The sequence below is a fragment of the Lipotes vexillifer genome, unplaced genomic scaffold (genome assembly GCF_000442215.2).
Source record: "Lipotes vexillifer unplaced genomic scaffold, Lipotes_vexillifer_v1.1 scaffold331, whole genome shotgun sequence".
NCBI classification, from domain to species: domain Eukaryota; kingdom Metazoa; phylum Chordata; class Mammalia; order Artiodactyla; family Lipotidae; genus Lipotes; species Lipotes vexillifer.
The window spans coordinates 2,092,654-2,106,183 of NW_006774049.1; the positions used below are offsets into that span (position 1 = coordinate 2,092,654).

General features: G+C 42.9%; 1 protein-coding gene across 4 annotated transcripts in view; it reads right to left on the minus strand.

Moving 5' to 3' along the window:
* Nucleotides 1-9,347, minus strand: part of TOM1L1 (target of myb1 like 1 membrane trafficking protein) — a 53,488-nt gene extending 44,141 nt beyond the window's left edge. The window contains exons 1-3 of one of the 4 annotated variants that reach the window (XM_007448642.1): nucleotides 9,267-9,333; nucleotides 6,755-6,839; nucleotides 4,813-4,891 (exon numbers count right to left, since the gene is read on the minus strand). In XM_007448642.1, coding sequence (XP_007448704.1) covers nucleotides 4,813-4,891; nucleotides 6,755-6,839; nucleotides 9,267-9,324 — 222 coding nt within the window. In that variant the 5' untranslated portion in view covers nucleotides 9,325-9,333. Of the gene's footprint in view, nucleotides 1-4,812; nucleotides 4,892-6,754; nucleotides 6,840-9,266 lie in introns of all 4 variants that reach the window. The other 3 variants (XM_007448641.1, XM_007448643.1, XM_007448644.1) reach the window with 3 other exon arrangements.
* Between the last annotated feature and the right edge of the window lie 4,183 nt (nucleotides 9,348-13,530).

A 13,530-nucleotide genomic window follows, 5' to 3' on the forward strand; every position in this document is an offset into this window, starting at 1 on the left:
TTTCCACCAGCATTCCAATTAATAAACATAATTTAGTATCTACTAAAATACATGGCAAAATGTTAGGTTCTGGGAATGTGAGGAAATATAAGGCATAATGTAACTGCTTAGCGGATGGTCCTGTTGGGGAGCCAGGACACAATTATAAGAGAACTAATAACTATGCAAGGTAGTAAATGCCAAGGGCCAATGGGAGGTGCAAACGAAGCATGTGGGCTCTGTACAAGGTGACATTTGTCCTAGTTTTGCCAGGAAAGTCCTGGTGAACTCCTGTTGTCCTGGTTTTATTCATGATGATACCTCCTTTCACTCTCAAAAATGTCCTTGCCTAGATGAAAAATTACATGGTTACCCCAGCTACAGACGTTTATAGCAGATGTGATAATTTAGGGCCAGGTGGTCTTAAGACTTTTGGAAAAGGGTGGTTCTATGCTGGGCTTTGAAAAATGGTCAAGAAAAGTACAAATGAGTATAGAGCAATAGTCTAGACAGGTAAATGGTATTAAAAAATATAAGTAGAGGTGACAAAGCATATGAGCTGTGAGGAGGAAAATAAGTACTCCAGTTTGTAGAGGCTTCTTTACATCAGCAAACTGGGGACACTGGGGAGGTGGGTGGATTAAGTCTGGAGGGGCTTCATCCAGACTGTAGAGAAATTTTGTGTGGCAATGTAAAGAATTTGAACATTATCTTGAAGGCAGTAAGAAACCACTGAAGGGTTCTTATTAGTTTTGTCACCATCACACCTCTATCCTGAACTTGAGAGAAAGGTTAGTGCATGCAAAGTACTCTGACAAGGTTTTCAAGCAGCACCCTACAAAGGGAATTGGAGGGCAAAGACCCTGGAATGATAGAGATCCAGCAGTTACCTACTAGTACAGCCTGATGCAGAAAGGCCTAAACTAGGATGATGTGGGTACAAGGAAGGGAAAGACATGAGAATTATGAAGCAAGAAGTTTCAGCAACCGGGGTTTGTTGAAAAGGAAAGGCTGAAAGTTAAGTGACTGTTACGCTGCATGAGACTGATGGAAATCTGGAAGTGGATGGGATACTATGACTAGTTGAAGGTCAAAATGATGGGTTGAAATTTACATATTTTGAGTTTATAAGTGCTGTGGACTGAATGTTTGTGTCCCTCCTAAATTCCCATGTTGAACCTAATCCCTAATGTGATGGTATTTGGAGGTGGGACTTTTGGGAGGGAGTTAGGTCATGAGGGTGGAGTCCTCATGAATGAGATTAGTGCTCTTATAAGAAAGGGATAAGAGAGATCATCTCTCTCTTGGCCATGTGAGGATACAGCAAGAAGATGGCCATCTACAAGCCAGAGGGTGGGCCCTCATCATACACTGGATCTGCCGGCACCTTGATCTTGGACTTCACAGCCTCCAGGACTGTGAGAAATAGATGTCTGTTGTTTAAGCCACCTAATCTATGGTATTTTGTTAGAGCAGCTCAAGATGACTAAGACAAAAAGGACAATGAGACATTCAAGTAGAGATTTTTTGCTGAGAGCTGTACATGCACAGCTATAGTTCAGGGGAGAGTGAGGCCAAAAGTGAGTAATCAAGGCTTCATCGATGAGCAGAGAGGAAGGGACAAAGGGGTTTACCTGTGAGGCCAGAAGGACGCTCAGGAAAGGCAATCAACAGAAACTGATGCATAAGATAAATAGAACATAATGTTGGTAAAATCAAAAGAGGGCAGAGTTTCTAGGAGGATGGAGTGTCAAATGGTTAAGAATATGGACTGAAAAACTCAGCTAGGTTTGTTGATTAGTGGGGTCATCAGTCACCTTGAAAAAAAGATTTTCAATAAAGCAACATAAGCAGAAGTCAGGCTAAGAATGAGCTGGTATTGAAGAACTGCATGCAGAAAGTGGATTTCTAAAAGTGATCTAAAAACAAAATTACATCTCTAGTTCCCATGCTACCACCTTCTCCGAAGTCACAAAAACCATAATGTGACCAAGATAGGTATAATCATCTTTGCAGAAAAGAAGCCCTGAAAACTGACTTTACACCATGCTCTGTATTTGTGTCACTTTAATGGCAATACAAAAATAAGAAGGTATGAAAGCTGCAGTTTTAAGGGCAACGTGGCTAAAAATGCAACCATAAAATACAGAAGCTGAGCACATGCAGCTTTGTGAAATATACAGGGAGAACCTTTAAGGCAAAGGAAAGTAAAATCAGAATCCAAAACATATTAAGATGAATCTATTGTATTTTAATGCAAGTTGTTTAGAAAAAGACAAGCTGAAAAATTGAATAACAAATGACTTTTTGCTTGATATACTATTATGATGAGTTTTTATCTGATGAACTGCTGAGAGGAAAAGTGCCTCTAGTTCAATGGGAATTTATAAAAAATACTTCATGTAACCAGATATGCAGTCTTAGGCAAGATACTCTGCCTCCAAGTCTCATTTTCCCTAACAGTAAAATGAATGCTAAATATTCACGGGCCTAGTTGCTCCGCAGCATGTGGGATCCTCCCAGACCGGGGCTCGAACCCGTGTCCCCTGCATTAGCAGGCAGATTTTCAACCACTGCGTCACCAGGGAAGCCCCTGGATGATTCTTTCTGTGACTAATCTCTCTCATGATTAAGTCTGGCTTAAGTTAATATTAAAGTCTGTTCTGAAGCCTTAAAGACACCACTACAATGCAGTGAGTAGTGTGAGGTGAGGTGACTGGGCCATTGACTATACAACTTGGGGAAATCTGCATGAAGCTAGCAAGAGTCAAAGACCAATTCAAAGAAAATCCAAGAAGTAGGTACCTTAATGAATTCTGCCCCTAACAATGACCCCCAACCTGTGACTCTCACCCTTACTTTGGTACAGGTTTTACATTCACTTATTCTCACGTACTGGTGTGGAAATTAGGAGGTGGAGGATGTACAGTTACCTGAGGTGGAACAGGCAGCTAGCTGGGAGTAAGGCCTAAGAGATCAGATGACTGGAAGGACAGAAAGAGTGGGAACTCAGAGATGGAGGGCTGAAAGAGACAACACTCTGGAATAAGTCAGATTCCCCAGGGAAGAGTCCTGGTTCATCCCCAGAAGGAAGGAACCGTGATGGAGGAGGATATGGAGCTGAGGATAAGAAGCAACCATGGAAATGTCACGTAGGCTGGCTACAACAGAGAAAGAGACAAACGCATTACATAGAATAAACAACTGTGAGAAGGTGAAATACCACATGCTGAAATTCAAAAGTGGCATAAATTCATCTTCTGCCCTTAGGTTACTCAGTCAATTCTCCTAACCTTCAGCAGCCCTGAGATATCCTAGATCCACTTCATTTTAGGGCACAGCTACGTATCTTTCTACCCCAATTCTACAGTACATTCCTTGAGTCCTTCCTGGATGCTAGGAGAGTGGGATGGGGGCTGAAGGACACTCAATCATTTTAACCACTCAACACCTGGTACACTGATGCACTAGGTCTTCTACCATGTAGAAAGGAGTTGAAAACACAAGTGAAACACAGCAGCCTTTTCTTTCAAGGGGCTTGATTTGTTCTGAGAAGCAAGGTGGTATGGGGCAAGGACATGGAATTTAGAATCTGAGAACCGGATTGAAATCTTGCCTATGCTACTTAAATCTTGGAGGGGGGAAAAAAAAACTCCCTTAACCTCACTAAGTCTCAGTTTCTTCATTTCTGAAGTGGAGTCAATAATACTTCTTCAAAGGGTTGTTGAGAGCATCAGCCAGGTACCAGGCAAAGGTTTATTTCCACCACCAACCCATTGTTCTGACATTTCTACTGAAGTGCCTTACTCCTCTCTCTCCAGTTGCCTGCATTCTGTGACCTCCCTGAGGGGGCTGCTATGGTAAAGGACAGGGGAGAGGTCAAAAAAGATGAAAGAAGAAAATCCCTCTAAAACTATATTCAGACCCCAACTTGAAGGGTTTCTTCAGTGATAGTATCATTAAGACTTCAATTCATTTTCTCATTCAGTTACTCTCCAAGTAAGCAAGATGTGATAAATTATTTTCCCCCTGAAGCTAGAAAAGGGGGGCTGTGCTCACCTCTGTTCCACAGCCCTCTAGATAAACATGTCCAAGTCCCCTAAGAGCAGTGTGATGCTGGCAGAGTAGTGCCATAACCACATGTGGCTTGGGGCTGGGCTGAGGTCAGCAAAGGCACACAGAAGAAACTAGAAAGCCACACAGCTCACTCTCAGGCAGCAGGCAGGGTTTGCAAAACATACTGAAGTAAAACGGGCAACTCACCAAGCAACCGAAGAGGTCACACGGCCAAGGTTGGGGGAAAATGGGAACATGTCAAATAAATGTCCACACCCAAATCAAGCGATAAGGTGCACAGGAGAATTGTTTAAATCAACAAAGAACATTCTCCAAATTATACCAAACAGCAGAACTTGGCTGAACCCTAAAGAGCCTCCAGCATCTCAGAATTCCACAGAGGTGTTCAAATGAGGTAGAAAGATGACGGGGAGGCACTTCTCAAGCTTCAATTTTCCCCAAGTGTAACACATACACAAACTTCTTGAGCAACTCAGTACCTACAGGTTTTTCATTACCAGTTCCCATCTCCGAACCAGGAAAATATGCTTTTCCAGGAACACTCACTTTCCACCGAATTAAATGCTATTACAAACAACGAAACTCCCTTGATTCTGCAATCCTCAATAAATGAATAGTTTTAATTCATACTGTAAATAACTTTTTGCTAACCTATTAATTATCTCAGAATATTTATATCTTTTATACCCAAAATTAGAAACGTGACTATAGCTTGAAAAATCCTAGTCTTAATTTAACATTAAAGTAAATACTTACCGACAAGGTAAGTTGTATTTCTTTATGATTGTAGTTTTTGGAAATCCTTTTCTTCAAAGCTTTTACTGCATCTTTTGGCCTGTGGCAATAGACACAGTAAAATCATCAATGTAGCCATTGCTGAAAGCAAGTAGTCTCTGAAAAGCAGCATGCAGTGTGGAAAGAGGAACGGCTAAGGAGATAACCAAGGTATTGGTTTTGTGTGGCGCTGGGCAGATGACTTAACTTTTTTACACCCGTTTCCTCATACATCTAGGCAGACAATACCACCTACCTCCTTGTCAGAATCAAATGAAATATGCAGATGATGATCATTACCTAGAAAGCACTACATGTGAAATATACTTACACCCACAGCCCATATCAACACACAGAACCAGTTTACAGGAAATGTAATTTCCAAAAATGTTACCTATTTTTATTAGTATTTCTTAAGCATCCTATAGGCAATGGGATGTAGGAGGAGTTAGGACTAACCAGGTCAGGTTCTGATATGCTACAATGTTATGTTACAAAAGGAGGAACTATGTGTAAGTAGACAGTCCAAATTTACTCTGAGATGGTCAGTTATAGATAATTAATGGGGATGTAACGTACAACATGATGACTATAGTTAATACTGCTGTATGGTATACTTGACAGCTGTTAAGAGAGTAGATCCTGAAAGTTCTCATCACAAGGAAAAAACATTTTTTGTAACTGTATGAGGTGATGGATGTTAAGGAAATTTGTTGTAGAAACTGTTTTGCAGTATATGTAACTCAAGTCATTATGCTGTACACTTTAAACTTACACAGTACTATATGCCAATTATACCTCAAAACTTAAAAAAGATACAAATATTTTTTGCATATTACCTTCCAATTTTGTTTGTTATGCTTGCATGGGTAGAATTTCTATTATATGATAATATAATTACATAATATTACATATACTTAGAATTGTAACTATTATAAAATATTATATATATTTCTAAAAAATCATATATAAAATCTAAGATGAAGCCCTTAGAAAAGTTGAAAAGAATAAAGACACTGTTTTAAAAGAAAAAAATTTTACATTGCATTTCCCTTTTTGCATTATCAATGAAGAAATTAGTATTATCAGTGAAGAAAAGGTTTAGAGGAAACAAATATGGTAAACAAGATTACAGGGAAAACACCATAAATATTTTAAAGTACTAACCATAAGCACTTTCCATTGAGATAGTCAATAATTAAATGTAATGTTTTCTTCATCAACAAAAACTAAGTCTCCTTTGCTGTTCATTATTAGTTTAAATGCACAGGAAAATCAAGAGAATTGTATCCCTTATAACAACTTGTAGTTCAGACTAAATCACAAAATAGTTGGCCTTCTTAATGATTTTATTTTTTAAACTTCAATTCTCTAAAGTTTAAGAAGTGTAACAAAAGATACCACATTGTTTAAGAGCTCAGCATAAACATGGGTGAGTTGGCATTCAGAAGAAAAAAAGAATTGTCTTGTGACAGGCAGAGGAAACCAACTGCTAGATTATTTCCTGGTTGATAATGACAATTGCCCAGAGACAGGTCACCACCAGGAGTCCACTAGCTTCTTGATAATATTTTTCAGTTACAGTAACATAAAATATTGCCAATCAGAACAAGAAGAATTCCTAACAAAGGAAACAATATCTCCCTCTCTCCTTAAAGAACAAGGAATTTGAGCTTCACCGAGACAAAATTTGAAACTATTAAGGAAAAGGCAAAGAGGAGAAAAATTATAATGGATTCTCAGATATTCCACGTGCTGAAACAAGCAGCTGTCCTAATATTTCAACCTGACATGTCTTCAAAAGGCAGTGGGTGCTTAAAGGGTGATGGAAACACTATTTCAACAAGAAAATCAGTTTGCAAGAGAAAATGTGTTCTGACACTTCTTATGAGAGGCATATACATGAACCACACACTGAACTCACCCATCGTGGGCAGTGTTAATTATGTAACAGATGTGCATGAACTGGCCCCAATCTTCAGTCTGAACTCCAGCAAATGTAGCCTTTTCTGCAAAGAAAAAGCTGTTGTGTTGAATCTGAGCTACAACAGAATAAAACATGTCTGGTCCTCCTGAAACAATCTGCCTGGAGTTCACTAGCAAGTACCATTAAGTTTATATCACCAAAGAGCAGAGAGATTTTTTTTCCTGAGCAATTCCCAGTAATTCAAGAATCAGTCAAAACCCAGGTGTTTCTGTTGCAACAGTAATGAGTGACCTATTAATAAAGGCTGCAGGGCCAGGACAGCCCAGCTAAATCTCCATCTGCCTGCCTGTCTTTCAGAGGACAGTCACCTACAAGATGAAGTGCACAGTGCTAAACTAAGTATTTTATCTTATGCAATTTCATTTAACCCACTGTTCTGAGGTGATGAAACAGAAGTTCAAGGAGGTTAAGGAAGTTACCCAAGGCTACACAGTCAGTACATGGTAGAACTAGCATTCAGATCTAGGTTGTCTGATGTTTGATGCCAGTTTTTGTTTGCTTTTTAAAAGTCACTTATTCTCCTTTGGGGGGTGGTGTTGAGAAAAAGACAGATCAACTGAAACTGTCTATGTACTTCCTAGCACCTGTACTAACCAGAGCCGCACCAGGCAGACTTGAAGGCTCCTGTACCTGTAACCCCATCACTAAACAGTCAGATAGCTTTTCCCTCTTCTGACATCCTCCTTAAGAATACAAAATGTCACCTGGGAAGGATAATAGAACACTCAACCTGAATGAGCTTGACATCTCTACTACAAAAAAGGAGAATATCCCTCAGCATGAAAACATGAGGTTCTAGGGGAATTGAGCAAAAATTAAAAGGATAATGAAGAGGATAAAGGTTTGGTTAGGGGACCCCCAAAGCTTAGACTGCTCCTCATCTAGGAGAAACACTATTTGAATTTGGCATTCAAATGGACAAGGCTTACCAATCTTGTGTTCAGTTACAAGGTCCTTTCTGCCAGATTTCTTGCTCCCCATTCTGTCCTCCTTCTTCCCACCTTCCCATCTTCCTAGAAAACTCCTATTCACCCTTCAAAGGCCATGGCAGAGTTAAGTTCTCCCTTTTCATAAGTTTTGGGTGTTTTACACTTCTCTTCTATTGCAAAGGTACTGCACTATTGTCAGTACGAAATTGTGTGCGTCTTCCCTATAAGATTATGCGTTCCGTGATGGCTGAGACCACGTCTTACCTTTGCCTGGTCCAGGTCCAGGGATATAGCTGGCAGTCAGTAAATGTTCACAGCATTAAAGAATAAATCAGCCTATGAAGATGCAGCCTGAATCCACTTCTGTTCAGGGTTCATTTTAATACCCAACAGAGATACAGCCAGCAACAGTTTAGAAAGCATCTCCTCCTCAATGATACTTACACTCACCATCTTATAAAGGTATGGGAACTAAACTTTAGGTTGAGTAGTGTTTTGGTTTTTGTTCTTTAATTTATTCATTCTTTATTTATTTTTGGCCGCGCAGCATGTGGGGTCTTAGTTCCCCGACCAGGGATAGAACCAGCGCCCCCTGCATTGGAAGGGTGACGTCTTAACCACTGGACCACCAGGGAAGTCCCTGGGTAATGTGTTCTTGTCATACACCAGTTAACTGAGCTGCAGGCAAAACTGTTCAAATCTGAGCCTCCTTATTATAACTACCAGGTTTTCATGATTTCCTCATCCCACTAAGCTCCCCGAAGTGATCACGCTTTGCTTGGCATCTATATGCACTGGTGCCACACCCGGTTCCCAAGGGAGGTATCAGAGACCAGGGAGAAGGGAGCCGGTGTTGTTAAACAGTGCAGGCACTGGCTCCGGCTTCCGCGTACAAGGATCAGAGCACGGCCACGGGAGAGGGAAGGAGTCAGGCAGACACCTGTGTAGCCTCTAGTGGCCTGGAGAGGCCTCTTGTGTACCCAGAGCGCGCCTGGCTCCCCCTTCCTTCTCTCCAGTGCTAGGCATGTTCGTTCTCTTTGTTCACCCCTAAAAAGTAACTCATGTTTTAAGGGCCTGGAGTCAGAACTAGTTTGGAGACCTGCCTGTCACATCGAGGTCAGTGCACTTAACCTCCTGGAACCTTTCTCTCTTTGCAAAACGGGCAGGACAACACTTGGCCCTCGGGTGGACTCACTTTCTGAAGAGCTCCCCCTTACCCAGAAGTTGACACGCCCCCTTAGAGGCCCAGCCACGCCACACCTGGATCCCCTCGGTCCACCTGTCCGCTTCCACCCCACCCCCACCCCGGAAAGCACCGGAAGACGGGAGGTGAGGAAGTGGGGTTCGAGAGAGGTCGGCGGGGACAGGTGCCGCTCAGTACCAGCGGAGCGCGGGGCCTGGGAAAGTTGCGGGGGAGGGGGGAGGAGTTCGTCGAACTCGGACCCACACGATTTTCTGCGGCCGGGAACAGAGTCAACGCGTAGCGTCCCGGCCCCAAGCCGGAGGGGTCCCCCTTTTACCTATGAGCTGGCCCACGGAGGTCGCGTATGGGTCCCGGTGACTCTTCCCGAACGCCATGGCAGCGCAAGGAGCCGTCCCGGGCCTCCGCCACCGCGGCTCACGACTCCACCCACACCGCCCTGGCTCCGCCCCCCGGACCGCACTTCCCCTGGCAGCTGCGAGGCGCCGGACTCCGGGCTGGGTCCTGGCGGGGCGGAGGCGGGAGCGCTGGAGGGGGCGGGCACACGCGCACCTGCCACGAGCCGCGGGGTTGGCCGGGCGGCCCTGGGGACGCCGCTGGGGACGAGTGACCGGGGGACGGATCCTGCCGCTCGCGGGGCGAGGTGCTGTTCTTTTCTGCGCTTCCTGCTCCCCTTTGTAAAGAAGGAAATATGGAGTTAACACACGTCTCCGGTTACTGTGATCATTAACCACATAACCCGCTTAGGTCAGCGTTGGCACCCACAAAATAAATGTTTAACCACTGAGTGAATCGCCTAACTAGAAATATTTACCCCACCCCGACTTATTTACCCGCCCCAGAGATCCGGGAGGGAAGATGTGTCCCTGGCACTTTAAGGCTGCAGGTGATGGACAGGAGGAGGGACTGGCTTAAATCGAGAGGCCTCACAGGAGCCGGCGTCCTTTGTCTCGCCCCAATTTCCTGAGGGACCACGTGGCGCCGCCCAGCGAGTTCTCGGTTCCTCCGGAGAACTATTTTCCAGAGAAGGTGAGAAAAAGAGAGGGGCTTTCCTTCTGCTCCGGCAAGGAGTGTTTGGCCTTAGGACTGCTTTGGAATGTAAATCCGAGCTGGAGCATTTCAACCTCTTTCCAGCTGCCCTTTCAGAAGCGGAATTTATTTCCTTTTCTGGTGCATTCGATTAACATCTGATTAGCGATGGTAACAATCTTCCAGGATGATGCCGGAGCCTGCTGGGGAGTGGTGTGTCTCCAAGGTGATGGCAGTTAGCCTAAGATGGGCTCCCTGTGCCTCCAGATCTTGCTTCCTGTGGTCAAGTGGGGCCCAGTTCGACAAGCCCTTCCTGGGCCCTGGAAATGGTGACAAGAGATCAAAGGGAGATCGGTCTGGCTTATGTCCTTAGTCATATATTTAAAAATAGAAATCAAAACCAATTCCAATGTGCGCTAAGGGGTTAACTTTTTTTTGCTCTGATTCTGTTATTTCTAATTTTTCTTGACCCATGTGAGCTAATACCTGGGATTCTAAAATCTAGAATGAATCATTTTTGTTGTAAATGCCTCCTACCTGTAACTAATATTCTCCACCTGCTTATCCAGGGTGAATAACTACTTGTGGTGCTACTTATCAACTACCTTAGTCATCGCTACAACTTCTGCCAACACTGTTCAAAACCTCTTGTGACATCACCAACCTAATCTCTTTCATATTATAGACTCTACAAAATATTCCACTCTCTGAACCCTACAAGCTTAAAGAGAAAATTTCAGCTTAGGCTGCTGTTCGTGTCAGTCGCCTTCCATCAGGGAACGAGAACTGGGAAGGAATCAACATACATATTTTTAACATAATTCTGCTACTTCTTATGGGAGAAGTCTTGTTTTTTATTTCCTTGTGCTATGGGATTGAGGCACTGAGAACATGGCACCAGGGAGCGTGTTCAGGACATTATGTTGGGGTAAACAGAAGCAGGTTGATGGGTACTACCTGAAGCTCTTTTCTCCCCGTTTGCCTACAGGGGTGTTGTGGTGGTTGCAGCCTTCTTTCTGTGTTCTTCCACTTTCTCCATGAAACGCCAAGTCCCCAGGGGGGAAAATCAACCCAGTCCGTGTTAGTATGGTCTGAGAGTAGGATAGAATTCACAGCTAAGTTAAGGTCAGAGAAGAGGCAGAATCCCAGAAAGAAACAAAGGTAAAATTTCTGGATACCAGGAGCAAAATCTCACTAAAATTTCAATTCTAAAAACACTTACTAAGCGTTTATTTACACATAAGTCATAATGCTAGGAAGAAGCAAAGAAAATAACCTTTATTTATTTATTTGGCCACGCTGCGTGGCCCGTGGGATCTTAGTTCCCCAACCAGGGATCGAACCCGGGCCACTGCAGTGAAAGTGCCAAGTCCTAACCATTGGAACACCAGGGAATTCCTGCAAATAACCTTTACAGTACTTTAAATACACTTAAGTGCCTGGAAGTGGAACTCCATCTGAATGCAGTCTTCCTAAGCCTGGAGACAGGTAGCATACACTTCATTTTTACAAATATGTAATCAGAGATTTAAGAATATAAAGCTAGGGCTTCCCTGGTGGCGCAGTGGTTGAGAGTCTGCCTGCCGATGCAGGGGATATGGGTTCGTTCCCCAGTCCGGGAAAATCCCACATGCCGTAGAGCGGCTGCACCCATGAACCATGGCCGCTGAGCCTGCGTGTCTGGAGCCTGTGCTCCGCAACGGCAGAGGCCACAACAGTGAGAGGCCCGCGTACCGAAAAACAAACAAACAAACAAACAAAAATATATATATAGCTAATAAATAGCTTGACTAAGGTTTAAATCATGGCTGCCTGATTCTAGAGCCTGTATTTTGCCACTAGGTGAACCTGCTTATTGAGCATGTTTCTCCTCATTTTTCTTTTAAAGATCTGTGTGGTTCAAAGTATATCATGACCCCTATTCTTATCTTGAAGAAGATATACATAGACTTTGCTGGCACAGGGTCCTGCTGTTCTTTCTGTACCTGTTTCAAGAATGCTAATATTTTCTTTACTAGAACTATATGCTAGGTGTGCTGTAAATACATTACATGCATTCTCTCATTTAATCCCATGATAACTCTGACACCAGTACTCTTATTACTCTGTTTTACAGATTAGAAAAACCAAAGTAAGTCATTTTTCATGCAGTCATAGTGAAGGACTATATGATTCCAGAAGTTGTGACTTTAACCTATGTACTCTCATGGGTAGAGCCTAGATTGTAGGTGGTACCCTTTACTTTTTAAAAAGTGGGTTCTAGGGGATGGTACGTGGAGAATGAGGCGACCGAATGTGGCAAACACACATATCTGGAAACAAAGTTGACCCATCATCAGGCTTTATGCAGTTAAGAGTCTTTTTCACCCTCTCATTTGATTCTGTTCTTTCCACTAAACTTTTTAGATTGTCAGATCTGGACATACGCTTATAAATCTCATGTCTACTGCATCATCTTACAGATGAAAAAGTGGACAGCCAGCTAAGCGAAGTGACCGCCCCAAGGCCATTCAGCTCCAGCTAAGAGAATGCAACACAATAGCTTATCCCTGAGTCCCAAACTTTTCCCACTACAGGCACCTTTTCTCTATTTTAATATTTAAATGTTCTCCCCCATTCCTCCCCATAGTATTGGGTTAGCCGAAAAGTTTTTTCGTACAGGTTTTTCCAAAAGATGTTATGGAATGAACTTTTGGGGCAACCCAGTATTTTCTCTAGCCCTCTCTTTATCCTTCTCTTTTACTAATGGGTCCAGTTCCAGACATCTCCCACTCTCTCTTCCCTAGCTGTTCCACTGTGGAAACTAATTTCCGTAGCCACTTGATCATCAACTCCAAGCCATTTCTCAGCCTCATCCTCTTTGCCCTCTCTGTGCTATGTAATGCCATCCCATTAGCCATCCTTCTTTCCCCCCTCACCTTTCAGGGCACTTCCCTATCCTATACAGTACTCCTTTCTCTGGCTGCTACTTCTCATGATCTTCATCTGGCTCCATCTTCCTCCTTGCCTGCTAAAACTGTTAGCCTCCCCAGAGTTCTGTAGTCTCTCTTTTCCTCTTTCTCCATTTCCCTCAGGGTGCCTTCTCCTTGTCCCTTCTCTAGGAAACATTTTCTGACCACTCCCAAGAGAACTGAGTCCTCCTTTCCTGTCCTACATACACATTTCTGTCTTAGAGCTCACAACACTTTGTACTGCTTGTTTGTTTAGAAATATGTTCCCCCCCATGGGATGAATTGGGAGACTGGGATTAACATGTATACACTAACATGTATAAAATAGATAGAACTAATAAGAACCTGCTGTATAAAAAACTAAATGAAATAAAATTTTTTAAAAAAATGGTATTTAACAAGAGCCTAACCTAAATAAATAAATAAATAAATAAATAAATAAATAAATAAATAAATAAATAAATAAATAAATAAAATAAAAGAGACCCCAGAGAGCTCCCTGCTCCTTTCAACATGTGAGGACACAGCAAAGAGATGGCAATTTATGAACCAGGCAGTGGGCTCTCACCAGACACTGAATTTGTCAGTGCCTTAATCTTGGAC